The sequence below is a fragment of the Brassica napus genome, chromosome A3 (assembly GCF_020379485.1).
Source record: "Brassica napus cultivar Da-Ae chromosome A3, Da-Ae, whole genome shotgun sequence".
In the NCBI taxonomy this organism is placed as follows: domain Eukaryota; kingdom Viridiplantae; phylum Streptophyta; class Magnoliopsida; order Brassicales; family Brassicaceae; genus Brassica; species Brassica napus.
Genome location: NC_063436.1, coordinates 26,614,442 through 26,635,076, shown reverse-complemented (window position 1 = coordinate 26,635,076; position 20,635 = coordinate 26,614,442). Strand labels below are relative to the sequence as shown.

Sequence of the window (20,635 nt, the reverse complement as noted above, 5' to 3'; positions counted from 1 at the left end):
CAAAGTTATAATAAGTTGTAAGTAGTGCAGAAAATTATTAACTTAAGATGTATAAATTAATTTTATAATATATTAAAATTTATAAATTAGTTTTAAAGGCTTATAAATCCTAAAACAATGTATATGATAATAAATAATTTAATAACATTTAATGACTTTTAGTGATAAAACCCCTCAACTAAAGATGAATCGTAAAAAAAACCCTCAACTAAAAATCCAATGAAATAAACCCTCAACTTATAAACCGTTAACATATGTCACCCTCCATCACGGTATTTTAGACGGAGGGTAACATATGTTAACGGAACTAAAGTTGGGGGTTTATTTCACGAGATTTATAGTTGAGGGTTTTTTTTACGATTCATCTTTAGTTGAGGGGTTTAATTACTAAAAACCCTTTACTTATCAGATTACATACCAAAAACGGAAACTTAACATTTGAATGCACAACTGAAATCCTCTATATATAGGACTAGTAGAATCACTCACAGAACACACAATTGAATTGCTAACTAGAAGAACAAGAAGAAGAAACATTATTTTAGATAAGATGATGCATGCCAACGAAACAGAAGCATTACCGTGCGCTGGAGGTTGTGGACTCTTCGGGACACGAACGAACAATAATCTCTGCTCCCTTTGCTACAAAAAGAGTGTTCTTGAACAGTTGGCCACTCTCAAACTTGAGTCCAAGCCCGAGCCATCAACAGTTCCCACGAGAAGTCCAACAGTTGCCGTACAAGAACCGGTTAGAAAACATAGATGCGAAACGTGTCATAGGAAAATAGGGATGACAGGATTCAGCTGCAGATGCGGACACATGTTTTGTGGGTCACATCGGTATCCCGAGGAGCATTCTTGTCCTTTTGATTACAAACAATCTGGACGCCTCGCATTGGCCAAGCAGTTGCCTTTGACTAGAGCTGAGAAGTTGCATAGGTTTTAGTCATAGTTTGTCTTAGATATTGAAAACAAAATTTGTTGTTATTTTTAAATCTTTAAATGATCAGTATACACTTTTTTATTTCCAAGATTCTGAGCATTATGATCCAACTAGAAAAGCTGAATCGAAGTTGTCCTTTTTTGTTCAAGTAGCAAAAAAAATGTCATAAAATAGCCAACGGGAAAATAAACTAAAAATTTGAATTTAATAGAAGTAACATAAACCAGACCGGGAAGCAAAAGCAACTGAATTATATTTTGGAGTAGTGAAGAACTTGTGATAAGATGCACAATAGCTGTATAATGCAAAAATAAATAAAACTTAAACAACCAAATACTGAAATGCTAATGATGGCCTCTGTGTCTAGTATTTGATAAAGAGTGAGACTGGTTTGTCTTGAATCAGGAGTTGGTTTTTGCTACTCCATACAGTTGCATAAGCTTTGCTGATTGTAATAAAACCTCCATCACTATTGACTTTGTTTCTTGAAGCTCAAATCTACATCTTCATTCATCTGAAACCAAACCAAAACACTTCAACACATGCCACTTAGCATAAGCCCTCCTTATTCAGGTATTCAAAACTTACCGCTTCTGCAACTTGTTTGGCTTTATTTTCGTTAAACCCGAGCGCCTCCAAAATCTGGCGGCCTGCTGAGTCCTTTTGAGACCAAACCCCAAGAAGCAAGTAGGCAGTGGTTAGTTCCCCATCCACACCTGTGACAAATCAGTTTTTTTTTTTCAGTTGGCTAATAATGGATGGGAAACAAACACAAAGGTATTTAGAAAATGATTAAGATGGTGTTGTTAATGCACACCAGATTTCTTCTTCTCATCAATAGCCCAGTCAACGGCCTTGCGAGCGGGTTCGGTTAGAGGAGGATGCTCAGGGCTGAAGAAGTACATATCTGATTTCCCTAGCAGCTTTATAATCTCATCTCTCACCTTAAAAAGTGTGATTCCATTCGCCCTCAGGAACTTAGCAGCTGTACTAGTACCTGAAATGAAAAACAGACAACAACAAGGATAGCAAACATCAGTTAAACACAGAATCCTATCCAAAACGATTTACCATCACTATCTTTTGACCAACAGAAACAAAAAATTCAAATGATTCTACCCTCCCTTGTTTTTTAAGCACGATCAAACAGCATCCACAACTGAATTTGTAAGAGTTTCCGTTTTTCTATGGTTAAGAAACAAAAAGGATAGAAGCAAAACCTCTCTTCCCACATGTATATAGGACCAAGACCAAACAAGCCTACGCTCCGACTCAGTTAGTCGGCTGAACTCAAGCAAAAAGCGAGTGGCATACAACTCTTTCTGATACGGATCTTTCAAAACTAAATTAAAGACTTTTTTTCAGTCAACCAACATAAGGCATTCCACAGCTCAAGCTATTATGATCAAGAAACACAATGACAGAAGCAAATATATATCAAACAACCAACGATAAGAAGCCTTGCTTATACATATGCTTGGATTAAGAAAAAAAAGCACACAATGAGGACGAGAAATCTTCACTAGCATTGTTACTTACGATTCATCCAAAGAAAAAACGTAAGCTTCACCAAGAAGCCACAAACTAAAAAGTAGAAGACACAGCAAATAGAACAAGCTGAAGCAAACATGGGTCTGGCTGGAAACACACAAACCTTCGACCAAAATTCCCATGAGAATGGCTTCGCTTCCGGTAGTTGGATACTTGAGCTTCCTAGCCTCCAATTCCCCCATCGCCAGTGATTTTATCGCTCTCGCCGACCATCTAACATCAAAACGGATAAACCACTCAACAATTCAGAAAAAAAAAACATAGAGGAAGCTCTCAAAGAGACTCACTTTGGGATCTTGTCCGAAGAACCATTCTCCGGCTGCCTGCAAAAAAAATCCAACATAACAAACAGCCCTAAGCTCCCACTTTCATTGTGTGAATAAAACAACACCACAGAAACTATAATTGCCTGTCAAATCAAAAACTCACGCAGTTGGGACGCTAAAGACCGTGCTGGCCGACGTCAAGCACCGGTGCTTCTTGGAGAAGAAGCGGCGGCGCGACGGTTGTGTCACCAGAAGCTTCTTACCTAGCAGAGACGGAGGAGGAATCAGGGAAGAAGAAGGCGAGGGAGATGCACTCCGCCGCGAAACGACGACCGTCATAGGGATAAAGGAAAGCGTGTACGACGAAGCCATTTTCACTCCGACAAGAAGACAAAAGCCTTTTGGGTGAGAGCTTAGCGATGATCTTTCTTTACTCAGCAGCTACTTGTGTCTTCTTTGCACATAAACCCCCAAATCCATACAATAATTTTTATTTTTAGTCCAAGTCGTTTTACACAATTAAAATAGAAGCACATACTTTTACTAAAATTCAATTTTACCCCGTCATCAATGAATTTAAAGACACACAAGCGAACCTAAAAACGTATAGTGGAACAATTAGGGTCCTAATACTAACCCTCACCGTGGTGGTACAAATCTACAAGTGAGACTTCATACTTCACTAATCAAGAATCAGTTGAACAGGTACAAAATCCTGTAATATCCTCTGGTAGATATGTATCATTTGGACAAATGGGTTCCATAGAGTTAGAAGTCTCTTGGTTGGGTTGTGTTCTTGAGCAACAATGGTTTTGTTGCAAAGTAGTTGAGAAAGGACATGTAATTTTCCTCATTGCTATGTACTTTACTACTTATTGATGGATATAAGATTCTATTCATTAGATTATATTTGCGAAGTGATTTATACACATGTCGTCAGTACAATCATTATCGCTGAAAATAAAGATGACATGACACTTAAAATTTTAAAATAGATGACATGATTTTAGAAAAGAGTGACATGATATCATATTAATTGTGAGATGTAAAATTTTCTTATAAAAATTTAAATTTTCTTGCAGGGATTTTAAATATGATAATAAAAATAATTCATATATCATCATTAATGTCAATTTTCCATATAAATATTTATTTATGGTAAACTATTAAATATATTAATAATTCATATATCACAATTAAAATAATAATAGATATGTATATATGTATCTCACATTAATAAAAAAAACTAAATAAAGTAACACTAATCCAAAAAAAAAATTTGATAGTTAAATATTTAAACATTATTTAAATTTATCTATTCATCTTCATCATTTAAATTAACAAAAAGATTTTTCAGTTTAACTAAAACAAACAAATTCTCAAATTTATTAGAATTTATATTTATATATATATATATATTGAAAATAAATAATCATTAAACACAATAATATAATTAAAACTATTTTTATAAAATCTAATTTTATCTTTATTAAAATTAAAATAAAATCAAATTTAAATAGTTATACCAAATCAAAAGAAATAAGATTACAAAAATACGTTTATGATTTTTTATAACTATTGAAGTTAAAATATAAATTAATAATGTTGAAATATAAATCAAAATTTTCTTTTGAAATAAAAAATGTTATGTTAAAAATTACTATATATTTGAATGGATACAAGATTCTATTACTGGTGATATAACACCTTAACTTAACTTAACTTGTGAAAGCCCATATCATATGTTATATATAATCTAGGGTTTCTTGGATCCTCTGCTGAGAAAACTTATTAACTTTAATTTTATTTGATTAGGATCAAAACTCTTCTGACCATCCTGCTCGTGAATCATCCCATCTCCTTGGAGAATACATTATACATATATTTGTGCATGTTGCGTTCATAGCAATAATCATGTTGCGTTCATAGCAATAATCATGTTGAGCTGTAATGGATTAAGATAGATTCAGTCTCAGTTACCAAAAGCTTCGGACCAGAATCTCTCCCGAGACTGACTCGGTCTAGAGATGAGATCATCGGAGGAACCAAAATCTAAGGCCTGCCTTTCAAATAGAATCACAGATTTTTATTAATATTCAAATTTATGTAATGAAATAAAAAGACACAAGCTAACCCAAAAAAAAGTACATAGTGGAACGAGTAGGGTACTAATACTAACCTTCACCGTGGTGGTGCACTTATGGTACAAATCTACAAGTGAGACTTCATAGTTGGTTTATATCACTAATCAAGAATCAGATTAGTACGTGTAAGATCCTGTAATATTCTCTTCCTTGAGTTCAAAACCAAATCAAGATGATGAGTCTCTCATTTTCTTGCCCTCAAAGTCTCTCCTTATGAGCTCCAAAACCATCTCGTTCCATATATCGACCGGTCCCGGCATGCACCAGTGCAAGCAATCCTGAGGCGGAGGTCGTCCATCAGGTCCCCTTTTAGTGATCTTGTTTGGGTCGAGACTCCTGTACGGCCCCGGATGACCATCATGGCGATACCCGAAAGCCTCTGTAATATCCATCAGCTTTAACTTCACCTTTGAGCTATCCTCAACTCCATCCACTGCTCGGTTAAACCCTGTCGCTTGCTTCTCGTGCATTATCTCCGTGAACCCGTTTTTCACTAGCTTCCCGGGTAGAATAGGTTCTTCTTTCCCCGTGCATGAGCCTCCTGTGTTCCAAGCACCACCTTCGTAGTGATCAGGCGACCATGTTCTCACGATGGTCAACCCTGTGAAGTTCTGGTGCGTAGCTATGGACTTTAGGATTGTTTCTACTGATATTCCGAATGCTTCCACGTTATTGACTTTCATGGGTTTTGATTTGTCTGGCCACCATAACTGCCCTCCAACGATCTCGCCCTTTGATATGTAGACAGACTGCTTTGCAAACCAGTGACCTGATGACAGGACCATCACGTCGAAACTCGGAAGAGCTTCTATGATGCGCTCATCAGGAACGTCCAGGTTAAGTTTAATGACACCTTCAGGAGCATAGTCGAATTTTTCGTTGAACTGATGGACAAGCCAAGATGACCAGATACGGACAATCGTCACCGATGTTGAGTTGAAAAACCATCTCTGCATCTTTTTATTCCCACGATTCACCGGTGTTTCCACCTGAAAACATCAATCTACGTTAATATAGTACAAACAGTTTCATGAAGGAAACAAAGGTTTGAATCTTGCCTGCCAAAGAAGGCACAACATGGACTCCATCTGATTTCGAGCTACTGAGTCACCTATAAAGGCCAATGTCTTGCCTCTCATTAGCTCGAGAAATTTCTTGGCATCAAACCGAGGAAGGTCACACTGTGACGGTTTCCATCTCCAGTTCTCATATCGCTTATCAGGTCTTCCGTTGCCCTGGCAGTTCTGCATCTGCGTCAAGACGGGGCAAGAGTTGTTCGTGTACAGAGGTCCTCCCGGATCATAAAACCAGCTACCTTGATACAAATCACACTCTACACGCAATCAAAAAAAGTTGGAGTGATCAACATATTAATAACAGAGTTAGAAAACATGGAACGGCTAAAATACTGAGAAGCAAGGAACTGAAGTCTAACTATCAAGTGAAACTGACATGAACAAAGCTAAGAAACTGCTTTTCTCACTCCAAAACACCAAACCAAAGCAAAACTCTCAACCAAATGCCCAAACAAACACTCAAAAATTCACCTCTTAAAACAATTATATGCCAATACATCCTAACAAGCCCAGCCGCCTTCACTAAGTGCTCTCTTACCAACTCGAAACAAGTCTAATCTTCTATAGTCAATCCTAAGGCTATATACAGTAGACGTACAGGCTAACGACCTCCTTAATAAGCTTATCAGACGCTTAAGCAATGTTCCATAGAAGTCCATAACTCAAGGAATACCATTCGCATACTAGTTTATTAAAAACTAAGCCTACCATAATTCAAAGATTTCCCCAAAAAAAAAACACAAGCTAGGTAAATGGAAACAGTACCTGTTTCTTCTGCTGAAGTAGTTTCAGAGGCATCATGTGAAGGAGATGATACAATTGAAGTGTCTCCAGCCTTGGAAACATTGGTTTCACCTTCACCTGATCCAACACCAGTCGTACTCGTATCCAAAGAAGACACTGTATCCCCTTTCTCTTGCTGCATCAAAGGTTTCTCCGAATCTGGCGGTGATATATCTGAACTAACAAGATCGGGAGAGCCTGAGCTAGATTGAGAAGTCGAAGTCAGGTTCTTATCTGACGTATAGATGTCATTGGTACTCGTGTAAAGGCCTTGTACGGTATTGTTGCTCAAAGACGAAGGGATCTCAACTTGTTGAGGATTCGCATTGCCATAAAACACCCCACTAACTGAGGAACTGATTGGATCAAGCACCAATCCGAAAACAAAGAAAGATACCAATCCCCCTATAGCAATCGCAACTGTAGACACCTTCCGAGGAAATCCAGCAACCAAAATGGAAACTTCATGAGAACCCAAAGCCATGGAAGAAACAGAGCTTATAAGTGATAAGCCACTATCAACAACATTCTTCGAAATGATTTCGCCTTCTTCAGGATCTGGAAACCTGTGGAACCAGCTCAGATTCAGTATATTGCATTACGTATTCACCATCAGGGAATCAAAACAAAGACTAACTAATTCACGAAACAAAGAGAATCATCTATAAACCTTGAAAACTCAAGGAGGACTTTCTTTTTGCCTTAGTATGCTTGTCGTCAAGCGAGCTCAGAGATTGAGAGATTCTCAGAAGAGTGAGTGATGATGGATAACAAATTTTCGAAATTTAATTTAATGAAATGATTATATAATAATATAATCTGTGTGTTTCTTCTTCTGCGATCGCATCGGCTGGTTGGAGTAGGAAACCAATAAATTTTAGTCTGACACCTCATTTGGGCCTCTACTGAAGCCCACGAAGGCCCAACCCAATAACCGAGAACGGTTACGAATTTTCTCGACTAACCGAGATCTCATCCTCTCATAAATAAAGAAGAGTCTGCAAAAACCCTCTCCCCCTCCTTCTCTAGGGTTTTACTCTCTTCTTCCTCTCAAACAACTCAGCCGTCTCAATTCCAACGACTTTGAGCTCAAAATGGTGTTCTGGGGTTAGTCTCGCCGTTTCTTTGATTGGTTCTGATTGTGTGTTTAATCTCAACTTTTCGCAGGAATCGAAGTGAAGCCTGGGAAGCCTCAAGCTTACAATCCCGAAAACGAGCAAGGGACGCTACACCTCACCCAGGTATATAGCATTGTGTGTATAGCTCGTTGAGACTAGTTTATAACTGTAATTGCTACGATACAGGCAACTCTAGGTGCTGGTTTAGGCAAAGAGAAGAGTGTGATCCAATGCTCCATAGGAGGAAACGCACCTGTTTACTTGTGTTCGTTGTTGCCTAACAAATCCGAATGTTGCCCTCTGAATCTTGAGTTTGACGATAACGACGAGGCGGTTGAGTTCTCCGTGACTGGTGACAGAAGCATCCACCTTTCTGGATTCTTGCAGGCTTATGATGAGGAGGAGGAGGAGTGTGGGGAGGATGATTATGAAGATGATTCGTATCCTTTCTTGTTTTTTTTTGGTTTGTGTAATTTATCTGCTTAATAGTCTTTTAAAGTTTTCGTTGCGACGTTTGTTAGAGATGGTATTGATATTGGTGACACTGAGTCTGGAGAGTCTGAGTATGATAGTGAAGAGGATGAGGATCATATGGATGAATTTGAGGATTTCATTGATCACAATCTTGATATGTATCGGCAATCTTCTGTTCCAAACAGTGGAGGTACTGTTTCTATTGAAGTATGTTTAAAGTGTTGTTCTTGTCTTATACCTGCATGATTTCAAAAAGATATTGATAAAGTGATGTTGCTTGATTTTTGTTTTTTTTTCTTGTAATGGTGAAACTAATTGGATTGTATTTTTGCTAGTTGTAATTGAGGAGATAGAAGATGAGGAGAAGCCCGCCACAGATGATAAGACAAAGCGATCCAAGAAGAAGAGTAAAGCTAGCAAAGATGAGAGCGCAAATAAGCAAATCGTTGTCAAGGAGAGCGCCCATGCTCCAGTTCTGGAAAGCGAAGATGAAGATGGTTTACCTATTCTTAAAGAGAAAACACCTGAAACAGAGAAGAAGTCTGCTGCGAAGATGGACGTAGATGATGTCGAACAAGGTAGCAACAAAAAACGCAAGGCCAAGGCTCCTGAGCAAGAAAGGTACCCTTCTCTTTGATCTCTGACGCTTAGGCATATTGTACATAATACATATCATATGTTAGCAAGTATTGTAGGAATATTAAGTTGTTTCTATAATTTATTTTAGTGTAAACAAGAACAAAAAGAAGAAAAATCAGAAAGAGAAGAAGAATGAGGAAAGTGCCTCGAAAGGGGAAGCTGATGAAAAAGCTGAGACGGAAGATGTGCTGAAAAAGGAGGAGACGAGCCAAAGTTCTTCAAACCCAAAAGCTCAAAATGGAGCTGCTAACAATGCCATGTGAGAATTCTTATATCTTTAGTTGAGAATATAACGCATACATGTCGTTTGTCTTAATATATTAGAAATTTGAGTTATTATTCATATAATCATTTTGTCACAAAGTAAAGAAGGCTTTGTGTCATGTATACAACGGTTCTTTCAGACCTTTCTCATCTAACAAATTTCTATACTTGTGGAATTGCAGGAGTGAAAACTCCAAGACTCCAGTTGAATCTGCTGAGAAGAAAAAGAAAAAGAAAAAGAAGTCAAATGAGGAAGCTAAAGAAGAGAGCAAAGCTATTTCTAGTAGGACATACCCAAATGGACTCGTTGTTGAGGAGATACGCATGGGCAAACCCAACGGCAAGAAAGCTACTCCTGGAAAGCAGGTATACCTATAATCATGATTGTATGATATTATGTGATTACTGCTTTCCTAGATTTTGTAGACCTCATTCTAGCGTCTCTGAGTGCAGGTTAGTGTCTGCTACACAGGAAAACTTCAGAAGAATGGGGAGGTCTTCGATTCCAATAAAAATGGTTTTAAGTTCCGTCTAGGTTGGTATTTTAATTAAGATGCAAAAGAAATTAGTCGAGAATTACAGTCTTGTGATACTTATTCGTTTGTTGTAAACATGTAGGTGTTGGACAGGTCATTAAGGGATGGGATGTTGGTGTTAACGGTAACCTTAATATCTAACTGGTTTTTTTCACTTTGTTCAAAATGGTGCATCATGTGGTTTTTGATCTTTAAGTTTTTGTTTTGAATTCCACAGGAATGAGGATTGGTGACAAAAGAAAGCTTACAATTCCACCATCAATGGGGTAAATAAATCTTGTTCCTACTGAGCTTGTTTTCTTGATTGTGTCTAAAACCTTTTTGATGGGATGTGGTTCACAGGTACGGTGCTAAGGGTGCTGGTGGCGATATTCCTCCTAATGCTTGGTTGACGTTTGACGTCGAACTGTTGGATGTTAAGTAAAACCTCCCTGAGTTCGTAGATACCTTTAAAGTGGGGTTGGAATCCAAAAATTGAATTTTCTCAAAATGATTTGTGTTTTTTTTTTGACAAGGCTATAACGTTTGTTTTAAGTTGTCTTAGTATTGTTATTCTACTCAGAATTGATGTCAATTAGTTGCTCCATCCTTTGCTTTTTTTTTTCCTTGCTTGAAAAACCAAATTGATTCCGTGCTAAACATGATCTTTAATAAGAAACGAACTTACCCAACATTAGTTGTGTACAAACGTACAAGTATATCTGATTTATCATTTGCTGCATTTTCCTGCACTTTATAGCTATATACTTAGCCTGTACGATCATGACACCATGTGCAAACACCATAGTCTATTTTTGATCAATAGACATCAATTGACTATGGTGCTATCAGAAATGACTTTGACCAGACTAGTTTCTTGTGCTACAAGTCCTTCTGACAGTATTAATAGCATCTTTTGACTGTTTTTTTCTTTCAAATTAATAACTACTATATTTTACAAGTAAAATTGATGACACGTATACGTCACCATCGTTCTCTCTCGCAAGAACAGTACTCGCATTTGCTTTCTGGTCAGACCTCTGATTTTTAAAAACCACAGTTTAAACTTTTGAAACTTAGGTTTTCCTTCGCCGGCTTGTTCACAATTTCAAGTGATCTTTGGATCTGCATTTGCTAATATTCAATATAAATGGTTGTTTTGAACTTGTCATTTCTCTCTTTTGGTGTTGTCTAAGTTAGTGTGTGTGTGTAGTTTGCTAATGAAACTATAAGTTATGACAAGGTTAATCTAATGTTCATCAACGATTCAAGCTTTTTAGAGCCAACGGGTGCAAAATCAGGATGTTCTACAAGAGCTTTCCAGAATAGATACTAGAGAAGGACTAAACAAGAGATACCTCAAAAGGGTTTACATAGTTTTCTACCGAACCATTTTAAGAGATAACGAAACCACACACAGCTTTCAAATGTTTGCTAAGCAACAAAAGCTAGTTATCCGTTTAACCTTGATTCTCTGGAACAGATGGATCTAAGTTGTGGTCTCGAATAGCAGAAGTGACCTTCTTAAGTATCTTTTGCCACTCTGTTTCTTTTCCTGTTTAAATTTTCACTAATAGTTAACATAAAATTTTTTAAGACAAACAAAAAACAATGTGATGAATTTTATAATTACCTTGGGGAGCTTCTCCAAGAAGCTGCCTCCTAGCTTCTTTCAAGAAAGTGACAACTTTCGGCTTCATTCGTTTATCTTCCTGAACAAGACAAATGTCACCAACTTTTGCAGACGTAACATTGTTAACGAAAGGACCTTGGTTCCAGTATAGTTTGTAATCACATCCACACACTTCGTTCCCTTCCTCGTCCACACCATGCTTCTCCCTCGACACCTACACCAAATCCCAAAAACATAGAATAATCTCAAGTCTCAAAACTAAAAGGCGTTTTCAAGGTTTGGGGTTTCTCACGTTAACGACGATGGCGTCGTAGAACTTGACTTCCCCGGCGACGGAAGGACACGTGGCGCAGACCTTCGTGCCTTGCGCGAGCGTCGCGCACTCGGTGTCTTGCATCTGAACGGAGCAAGCACGGAACCTCTCTTCGAACTCTTTTAACTCGTCGGAGTTCTTGAAATCGTCCGGCGAGTACACCTCGTCGTACTCGAAGGAGAAGCCGTTGAAGGTGACCACCAGAGAGTCGCACAACTCCCACACGTCCACACCGTACCAAGCCTCGTCCTCCGGTGACCGGAACTCAATCTCCGGCCAGTTTTCGTTAGCCGCGTCGTCGTCTGAGAAATCGGCGATGATGAACGTCGGACTTCCACTCTCGTCAGACATTGTTGTTACTCTTGGTGACTGGTGGTGGTGGGATGTTGAGAGATGAGAGACGATGTCAATGCAGCTGCTGCTACTTTTAAAGACCCAAAAGTAGTTCTGTAATAAAAATTGTCAATTTCTTTTTCAAACCATTCTTCGGTAGATAAAATGTTTAAAGTTACGTTTTTGTTCCTGTTTTCACTTTAGATGTTTAAAACCCTAGTGATTTTGTAAGAGATAAACGCCTCAAAAATTACAAAACTCAACTACAAAAAAATATTAAGTATCTTTAAAATAGAAAATGTCCGTTTGTGTATTTTGTTAAGTTATTTATGACGTGTTTATTGTTTGTATAGAAAAAATGGTCAAATAAATGATTAGAAGAATCCGTAAATGCCTCAGCTTCCAAGTTTAGCAGCTTAGAGAGCAATTCAAATGGGAGTTTTCTTTACCAATGGAATTATCAACTTTCAATTAAGTATGTATATACTATAACAATTATTATTTAAATAAGAGTATTTTAAAAAATTTAGAAACTCAATCAATAATATATCAAATGAGATATTATTGATTAGATTCCCAAAAAAAAATTAAGATGTTCACCTATTAATTTATAATATTTTTATATATTTTTATATCTTTTAATATAACATTTGATTAGATACTCCCAATAAAATGTTCTAACAACATTATCGAATAAATGAGGTGTGTGATTATGGATTTTAAAATTTTAATGATGTACCGCTTAAGACCTTTCAGTTAAAAAAAAACTGAAGAAATGTAGAAAAGGCAGCACCAAAAATAAGATTCACAGCACATGTTAGATGCAAAGGGATAACGTCTAACGTTGGACCTTTGTTCCTCATTAATTATAGAGTCGAGTTGGTTCTAGTATAGGTTTAGGAGATCCCCACCTGAGGATCTTATTCTTGGACGTTGGACATGTCACTTCTATCTAGCAAAAGAAAAGCTAGATTTTGTGCTTACAAATACCTCTAGAGATTTTTTCTTTTCCTTTTTTTCAAAAGGATGTACTTAAGATAGATGAGATGTTTGCTCATGTCTTCTTGATTATTTGAAATTGCTGGTGAATCGAATATAAATCTAGAGGCCATTACTTTTTTATAAAGATTATTTAGAGATTGTCTAACATTAGACCAATTATCTAATGATAATCTATTTCCTATGTTGAAAACTAAAATGTTTGTTCATGTGTGTGTTTTCTGTTTAATGTGTGTTTGTTTTTTATGTTTTAATAATACGCATTTGTTTCTTTCTGTTTTAATAATGTGTGTTTGTTTTACTTTTTTAATGTGTATATATTTCTGTTTTAATAATGTTGGTTTTTATGCAATCCGTGATATTTAGCTTTTGTGTGAAAATCCAAATGTTATATATTAGTATCTATATTAACTTAATGTTCGTTTAGAGTAAAGAAATTTCTTTTTTTTTCACTAAAAAATTAATGGCTAAAATCGCAACAAACCAAAAGATACAAGAAGAAGTCCAAAGGCTCAGCCAAATAGCACGATAGAAAAAACCAAAGAAGTCTAAAATGGCCCAAACCAAAAAAAAAAATCCAGAAGAAAGCGGTGTTTGCTTCATCGGGAAAACACGTGTTATACGTCGAAGCTAGGAAGGGACACGCGTCGCCGAGACATCACACGTCTTCATGGTCGAAAAATCATCGCCGGAGCATCTCTACGACATCCACCGGATACACCGGAAACATGACACTTAAGAGAAAAACCGTCGGGACGACTTCTAGAAAGGAGATGAGCCAAACGTCACAACCAAGACATCGAAGCACCAACAACTGGAAAACATCAATCGACAGAAGCCGAGAGTAAATCCATCAATCGGAGCCACACAAAGACGCCAAGCTGAAGCCATATCCTCTGCTTATAACAAGGTTTCAGTCCAAACACCGACACAGAAACCAATTCTCTTAATAATGAACTCAGACATCTTTAAAGATAAAGAGAAGAGGGAAGATGTAAAAACCCAATCCAAAGGAAGGAGAAAAACATCAGAATCTTAGGAATTGAAACCGAAAGAAATCTGAAGCGGAGGAGAAGAGATCTGGATGAACCGGAGATAAAGCCACCATCTTCACCGAAGAGAAAGGTGGAGATGGCGGAGCCAAGTGTCGGTAACTCTACCGGAAGGAAAGGTAAGTCACCGGAGCTAAAAGCCAGCCAAGCGATGCTGAGAAAGCCACTGATGCCAGAAAAGGGGCCCAATCACGGGTTGACGACGCTGGTTAGTACACGGCGGAACTATCTCTGAAAGATATAGGTAGATAGAAGAGAGAGAGAAGCTCTAGAGTAGAGAAATTTCAACTACTCATTTTTTTTTATAAATGGAGTCTCATTTTTCTTTTTTCTTTTTTTTTTTTTTTGGAGTCTCATTTTTCATAGTTGTATTCCAGTGATATTGTAACGACACACGTCTTCTTGATAAAGACAAAAACAAGTCCAGATATGCATAGACCAGTGCATGTAGAAAGAGAAATTGAACTCATAATTAGTCAACCCTAAAACCTAGATCAAATAAACGAAAAAGACTACGGTCGGACAATACACCAAAAGCCGAAGGTTTGTATCAATCGCCTTTACAATCACTCAAAAGTTGCAGAAAGAATGAACACATCAATTTTTTTTTAAAACATCCTAGATTTGAACTGATGTTGTATTATTTACCAGTGACACAAATATACCATAACCAAACTCAATTTCTCGGATAACTAATGTATACGACAATCTTACACAAAAGTTCATACCTGATATCGTTCTAGTGATGTAATTTGTCCAGAGTCCATCGCAAGACCGAACTTGGAGTTTAGAAAAAAACATCACAAACAAAAAAATCAATCACTTATAGAAAAAAAATAAGAGAATAACATGGAAGTTAATGAGATGACAAAATAAATATTGATCGAGTTAGTGGGAAGTTAGTTACCACGATGACTTCCATTATATTCAACGAATGTTTTAACTTAAACAGATGTATAATCTAATAACTTCAGTGTGGAATTTTGATATTATTTTCGTTCTATGAAGATTGTAGTTTTAGAGTTTTCACACACCTTATAAATTAAGTTATAACTAGATTTTGACCCGCGCTTTAAAAGCGCGGCGTTATTTTTTCGAAATAATTTCATACGAAAGCAATATAAAAGTTGATCGAGTATAGCATTATGTGTGTTTAAAATACTTATAATACAATCATATATTTAATCGTGTAAATTTTGTATGTTCGTAAAATAAATATGAATTTTAAAGATGGTATTTCTAAAATGTGGGATTTTATACTCATAATAAACTACTTTGGAAATATTTTAATAGTTTTTAGTTCTATAAATTAAAGCTTTATATTTTTTTAAAAAACTATATGATTTACAATTATATTAGTTAGGGCTATGGAAAAATTCGGAATCGGAAAAATTGACTCGAATCTGATCCGATCAGAAAAAGTAGTACCAAAACAGTACTAAAATTGGTTAAATATCCGAACATGTTCAAAACTTTGGTATCTAGAGAATCGGAACTAAATCCGTTTCAACTTGAAATATTTCGGATATCTGAATATATCCGAATCAGATTTATATACTTAAATATATTAATTATCCTAAAATTTAATATATAAAAATATTTAGTATATAAGATATTTTGAAGTTGCCTAAAATAACTGAAAATATATATATTAAAAATAATTATAAAAATAGCTAATCAATAATCAAAACACCAATTATACTTAAAATATAAATTAATTCTATTCAAATATTCAAGCCAAACCAATTTATATATTAGGTTTATGTATTTTGGCATACATTATTTTAATTTATATTTAATATATTATTTTATTTTTAGATTTTGAGAAATTTAAAGTATATATGAATTTAATTTTTTAAAAAATAATTTATCCGGGCTATCCAAACCCAAACCGAATCCGCAATGATCCGAACCAAAATTTATAAATACATGAATGGGGCTGATATGTTTAACTTAGAATATCCAAAACCCGAATAGACATGAACCAAACGCAAATGAATACCCGAATGTCCACCCGTATTATCAGTCTTTTTTTCAAAAAATAATTTTTTTCTTAGAACATTATTATTAATTAACTAATATATACTAACATCTTTCTACATTTTATACTAATTAAACTTTTGATTCAATGAGGTTAAATTGATTATAATGTGTTTTATAATTTGGGTTTGGATAAAATAAGAATGTTATTAGTAATGGGCAGTGAAATGTTCTCTAATAATTTTGTTTTCCTACTTGACCCATCAACATTTGGTTAAAATTTGTCAAATATTGATTAACAATATAATCAATCGATGGACCAGGAATATTTATAAAGTAAGTCAATTAGTTTAGGATGTACACAATTTTGTAGATTTGTCAATTAATTTTGGGCCCCTAGATCTTTTGAAATATTCCCAAAATGCTTAAAAGATATATTAATCGAATATGCTGAAAGTTAATGTTCCGGATTTTCTATGTAAGTCACATATGCTGAAGTTACTGCATTTTCCATAACCACAGGTTAGATTTTTAGGCAACTTCCGAAATTGGTGGGTTTAATTTATGTCGCGATTATTGTAAACATGGTTTCTACATGTATTATCTATTATCGTATTAAGAAGATGGTAATTATCTGTTACACATATCCCAAAAAATCGATTACATTCGATATATTTAAATAATTATATGAAATATAATTTTTATTTGAGAAGAAACTAACTCATACTGAAGCAATTAAGAAATCTGTTGAAACCTTGAAAAGTTTACCGTATTCATAACAAAAAAGAGTTTGTAAGAAAAAAAGAGTTTGTAATTGACTTACTAACCGCAACGACGGAGAAGAAAATGGGCGTTTCTATTTTTTTTCTCGCTATAACCTTGAATACATTTAGACCAAGACCTGTGTATCTATAGTTTTTAAAAACACAAGAGAACCAAAATAAATACAAAGACATTACACCAGAATGAAACCTCAAATCAGAATAAAAATAAGACCTTGCACTTACTTTGGACCGTCTGACTTGGAAAAGAAACGTTTAACCTTTTAAAATCCATATGTATACCCTGTCCTGAGCCTTGTCTACTGGATATGCAATATGCACTGATGACAATGTGGAGAGTTGATAAGAGTTTCTGCAATAAATCGTAAACACACAGCAGACATGGAAGACAACGGTAAATTCTGAAATAAAACCCCAAACCAATTCCATTAATTCCAAGCACTTGCAAATAAAATGCTAATTAGAAACCAGGTTCCCCCCTTTTCTTGAAAAGATAGTCCTTATTTTTATAAGCAATCAATCTCCTTATTTATTCCTAAGAGACTACCAATAAATCCAAAGCAGTTGTACACTAACCTCAATGATATGATAGAGAATTTCTTGACTCATTTATGAAAATCACCCTTCATAGATCTTGACTTGTTTATGAGAATTTTCTTGACTCTTTTATGAAAATCCCCTTCATAGATGAGTTAGTTTTTTTCTTTTGTATCGTGTGAAGTATTCATGGTTAGTTAGGAATTATTAATTGTTGCTTTATTAAGGGAAATGCAAAGCATAATACGTTGTTTAGTATTGATAGAGAATATTCTCATGCTCAATTCAAATAAATAGTATTAATAATTAGTAATAAAATAAAAATGTAATGTGGTGGTAGTATTTTTCCCTAGTATTTTAATCATAAACGAAAATTGACTATTCTAGCTTTGTTTGTTCAGCTGTAATGTGATGCAATAACTAAGTGGTTCAATGTATATTTATTTAAGGTAAATAATGTCCTACGATTTGGTGGTGAATAATAATTTTTATATAGTTTAATTAATATTAAAAGATAATTTCTGGCATGAATCTGTAAAAAGATTACATGGAAATAGGAGATGGTTATCTGCTATTTATGAAAAAAACAAAAAAAAAATTTAATTGAAATCATAGCTTAAAAATAATTCAGTGGCATGAGATTGTAAATAATTCAAAACTCCAAGGACACCTAAAAAAAGGCCCTTCAGTTTTAATAGTATTGATTGATTCCGAAAATAATTATATTTTAATAAATAATATTTTTAAAAAAATTATTTTATGCTTGTCATATAAAATAGATTTAAAACTATAAAATTACATTCAAAACAAAAAAAATATTATTTTTGTGAAATAAATTATTTTTTTTAAAGAATTAGCATCTTCAGAAAAATGGAGTAGATAATACGACAGAAACACATACATCTACTTGAAACATTAACTGGAAAAACAAAGTAAGAACTGTTTTGAAGGAAGAGAGTTTTTGAAATCGTAAGTTTGTTTTCTAACATGGATACTACAACAAGCACAAGAGGATAAAGAGCCTAATGATAGCCAGCTTCTAAACATTCTCTGTTAACAAAAAAAAAAAAAAATCAACATCAACTTGAAAACCCATCCATCACCCCTAACAAATCTCTGAAAAAGAAACAGCAAAGATTCATCATCATCAGCTCGGAATCTCGTTGTCTGATTGGCTATCACCTCCAAACTCTCCGTCCTCATCACCTTCTAACTCATTGTCATCCTCTTCACCTTCTCCCTCCTCATGTCCTCCATCTCCTGGCATGGAAGAGAAAGGCTCCTTGACGTGGTTAACCGAGTTTGTGTAGTAACTGTGAACCGCGTTCGCTGTGTTCTCATGCTGATACGAAGGAGTTGGTGCAGCTATGGCGACAGAGTTGTTAAGCCTCTCGAATCTCGCCTTCCTTTCTTCAGCAGTGAAGTTAAAGGAGATGGAAGATGGTTGAGACCCGAATCTTTGCCGTCTTTCTTTTGCTAGCTGCAGCTGTGACTGCTCCTGACCCGCTATAAATGTCCCGACCATCACCTGAGTAATAAAAGTCGATGTCAAAAACACAAGAATGATACCACAACAAGATGTGGAAACATGAACCATTTACCTGGACAGGACCAGCAGCAAGAAAGAGACCAGCGAGTCCTCCACCAAAGACACGACCGTCTGGTCCTGCGAGACATACACTCATACCACCAGCTCTACTTCGAGTTCCTCCGGAGTCGTTTTGCATAAACGAACCCGTCAAAGAGAGAATCTCAAAACGACCCTGATCACACAATACAAACACAGTTGAAGCAAAACTTTTTTTTTAAGTGTGTATGAGAAGACGGAAGAAGTAGACCTCGTAAGTTAGGGTACCACCGGATGTAGTAGATTGACGCAGCGTAACATTGGAGATGGGACCGTTAGCTGAGAGGATGCATATAGCACGAGAACCTTGCTGAGAGAATGTCATTATCTTCATCGTCACATCCTGCACACATCCATGCGTGTGAGCTCCAGTGCCTAAAGACTATGTGACTATTGAAAACAAAAACACATACCTCTCCAGCGTTTACTGTGAGCACATACGGTGTAAAGTTTGCTCCCGCAAAATCTGCAGCGGCAGCAACTCCTGCACCTGTCAAATTGGTAACAACTGAAACAAAACAAGTCAAAATCAAACTTGAGACAATATATACACACACATAGACAATATAAAATGAGATGTTATTGATCCAATACTTTTTTTCACTACCTTATGACCTCTGACTCAAAAGTTCACTTCTTATTCATACAAGTCAAAACAAGCATAGATCCATATGAGTCACATAACTAACTAAGCTGCTACATTTCTAACTCTGAACAGACAACCATCGAAGGTTCCAAAGAGTTTAGACATTATTATTACCAGGACTCCTGTCGAACTGGAACATCTGGGACTTCTTGAGCCACCGACTAGACCTGCCACGTCCTCTTCCTCGCTTCCTGGGAGGAAACTCCGACGACAAAGGAACAGAGGAGGAGATTGGCATCGGAGAGAGAGTCACTGCGAGAGTCCCGTCGGGGTTATACTTTCTCGGCCTTCCCCTCTTCTTTTTCTGCTCGGAGGAGCCGGTCTCCGCCGCCGGCATTGTTAAGCTGAACTGAGGAGCCGCATTCTCCACAGCCGCGGCGGCGGAGGAAGAAGAAGTGATGGGTGGGGCGGAAAACGGGTTCGGGTTATCGGGTCGTGGTGGGTCCATCGGGTAAGAAGAAGCAGCAGCTTCATGTTGTTGTTGTTGGTTCAGACCGAAGCTGGTGACGTTGTTGGTTCCTTCTCTCTCCTCCATTCGGACATAAAGATTTGGGAGAGATTCCGACAAAAGAGTATGGCCCAGACAGAACAAAAGAATCCCTCAGATCCCCTCTGAATCTTGGTGATCACGAAAGATTCAAGCTTGTTTTTTTTTGTACAAGCTCGATAAAGTTTTAAGATTTAGAGATAAGAGTGAAAATGAAAGGTGAAGTCTTTTGAGGGACTGAGCAGGGAAGAGATCAGTAGAAGCTACGAAAGAGATAAAAACAGAGCTGAGCTTCCATGTGAGGAATCAATCTTAATTTCAGAAAGTTTGATCTAAAACATCGATAACTATAATCAAAAAAGTAAGATCTGATTTTTATTTTCTAGAGGGTGGTTTAAGTTTGGGGAGAAATTTCTTATGGTGAAGGTGAAATTAGGGTTTTGGGAATAAATAATAAATAAATAATGGAATAA

The 20,635-nt window shown here is 36.1% G+C and overlaps 6 protein-coding genes across 8 annotated transcripts; 2 read left to right on the top strand and 4 right to left on the bottom strand.

Moving 5' to 3' along the window:
* Nucleotides 1–460: 460 nt before the first annotated feature.
* On the top strand, nt 461–1,307 carry LOC106444615 (zinc finger A20 and AN1 domain-containing stress-associated protein 10). Its single transcript, XM_013886072.3, has one exon. It carries the CDS (start codon nt 551–553, stop codon nt 944–946), a length of 396 nt encoding a protein of 131 aa, XP_013741526.1. The 5' UTR covers nt 461–550; the 3' UTR covers nt 947–1,307.
* On the bottom strand, nt 1,130–3,215 carry LOC106440835 (ATP-dependent Clp protease ATP-binding subunit CLPT1, chloroplastic). The gene is made up of 6 exons (XM_013882597.3): nt 2,924–3,215; nt 2,782–2,817; nt 2,598–2,707; nt 1,761–1,940; nt 1,532–1,659; nt 1,130–1,457 (listed from the first exon to the last, which is right to left on the bottom strand). Exons 1-6 carry the CDS (start codon nt 3,130–3,132, stop codon nt 1,413–1,415), a joined length of 708 nt encoding a protein of 235 aa, XP_013738051.1. The 5' UTR covers nt 3,133–3,215; the 3' UTR covers nt 1,130–1,412.
* A 1,329-nt stretch (nt 3,216–4,544) lies between these two features.
* Nucleotides 4,545–7,594, bottom strand: LOC111214301 (protein trichome birefringence-like 18). Of its 3 annotated transcripts, none has more exons than XR_002663814.2 (5): nt 7,434–7,594; nt 6,746–7,329; nt 5,963–6,237; nt 4,940–5,893; nt 4,545–4,823 (listed from the first exon to the last, which is right to left on the bottom strand). XR_002663814.2 is itself a non-coding variant. In XM_022716918.2 (4 exons), the coding sequence occupies exons 2-4, from the start codon at nt 7,245–7,247 to the stop codon at nt 5,072–5,074; spliced, it is 1,599 nt and encodes a 532-aa protein (XP_022572639.2). In that variant the 5' UTR covers nt 7,248–7,329; nt 7,434–7,594; the 3' UTR covers nt 4,825–5,071. The 3 variants fall into 3 exon arrangements, 1 of the variants encoding a protein (XP_022572639.2); XR_007326461.1 differs by having other exon boundaries at nt 4,558–4,819; XM_022716918.2 differs by lacking the exon at nt 4,545–4,823 and having other exon boundaries at nt 4,825–5,893.
* Nucleotides 7,595–7,747: 153 nt separating this feature from the next.
* LOC106361720 (peptidyl-prolyl cis-trans isomerase FKBP53-like) lies at nt 7,748–10,383 on the top strand. Its single transcript, XM_013801533.3, has 11 exons — nt 7,748–7,870; nt 7,931–8,004; nt 8,068–8,321; nt 8,403–8,545; nt 8,691–8,976; nt 9,083–9,253; nt 9,441–9,624; nt 9,712–9,793; nt 9,877–9,918; nt 10,012–10,060; nt 10,137–10,383. The coding sequence occupies exons 1-11, from the start codon at nt 7,858–7,860 to the stop codon at nt 10,216–10,218; spliced, it is 1,380 nt and encodes a 459-aa protein (XP_013656987.1). The 5' UTR covers nt 7,748–7,857; the 3' UTR covers nt 10,219–10,383.
* On the bottom strand, nt 10,249–12,348 carry LOC106409631. The gene is made up of 3 exons (XM_013850229.3): nt 11,699–12,348; nt 11,407–11,620; nt 10,249–11,328 (listed from the first exon to the last, which is right to left on the bottom strand). Exons 1-3 carry the CDS (start codon nt 12,068–12,070, stop codon nt 11,234–11,236), a joined length of 681 nt encoding a protein of 226 aa, XP_013705683.2. The 5' UTR covers nt 12,071–12,348; the 3' UTR covers nt 10,249–11,233.
* Nucleotides 12,349–18,322: 5,974 nt separating this feature from the next.
* On the bottom strand, nt 18,323–20,595 carry LOC106361721 (AT-hook motif nuclear-localized protein 3-like). The gene is made up of 5 exons (XM_013801534.3): nt 19,790–20,595; nt 19,443–19,537; nt 19,241–19,372; nt 19,004–19,165; nt 18,323–18,930 (listed from the first exon to the last, which is right to left on the bottom strand). Exons 1-5 carry the CDS (start codon nt 20,208–20,210, stop codon nt 18,550–18,552), a joined length of 1,191 nt encoding a protein of 396 aa, XP_013656988.1. The 5' UTR covers nt 20,211–20,595; the 3' UTR covers nt 18,323–18,549.
* Between the last annotated feature and the right edge of the window lie 40 nt (nt 20,596–20,635).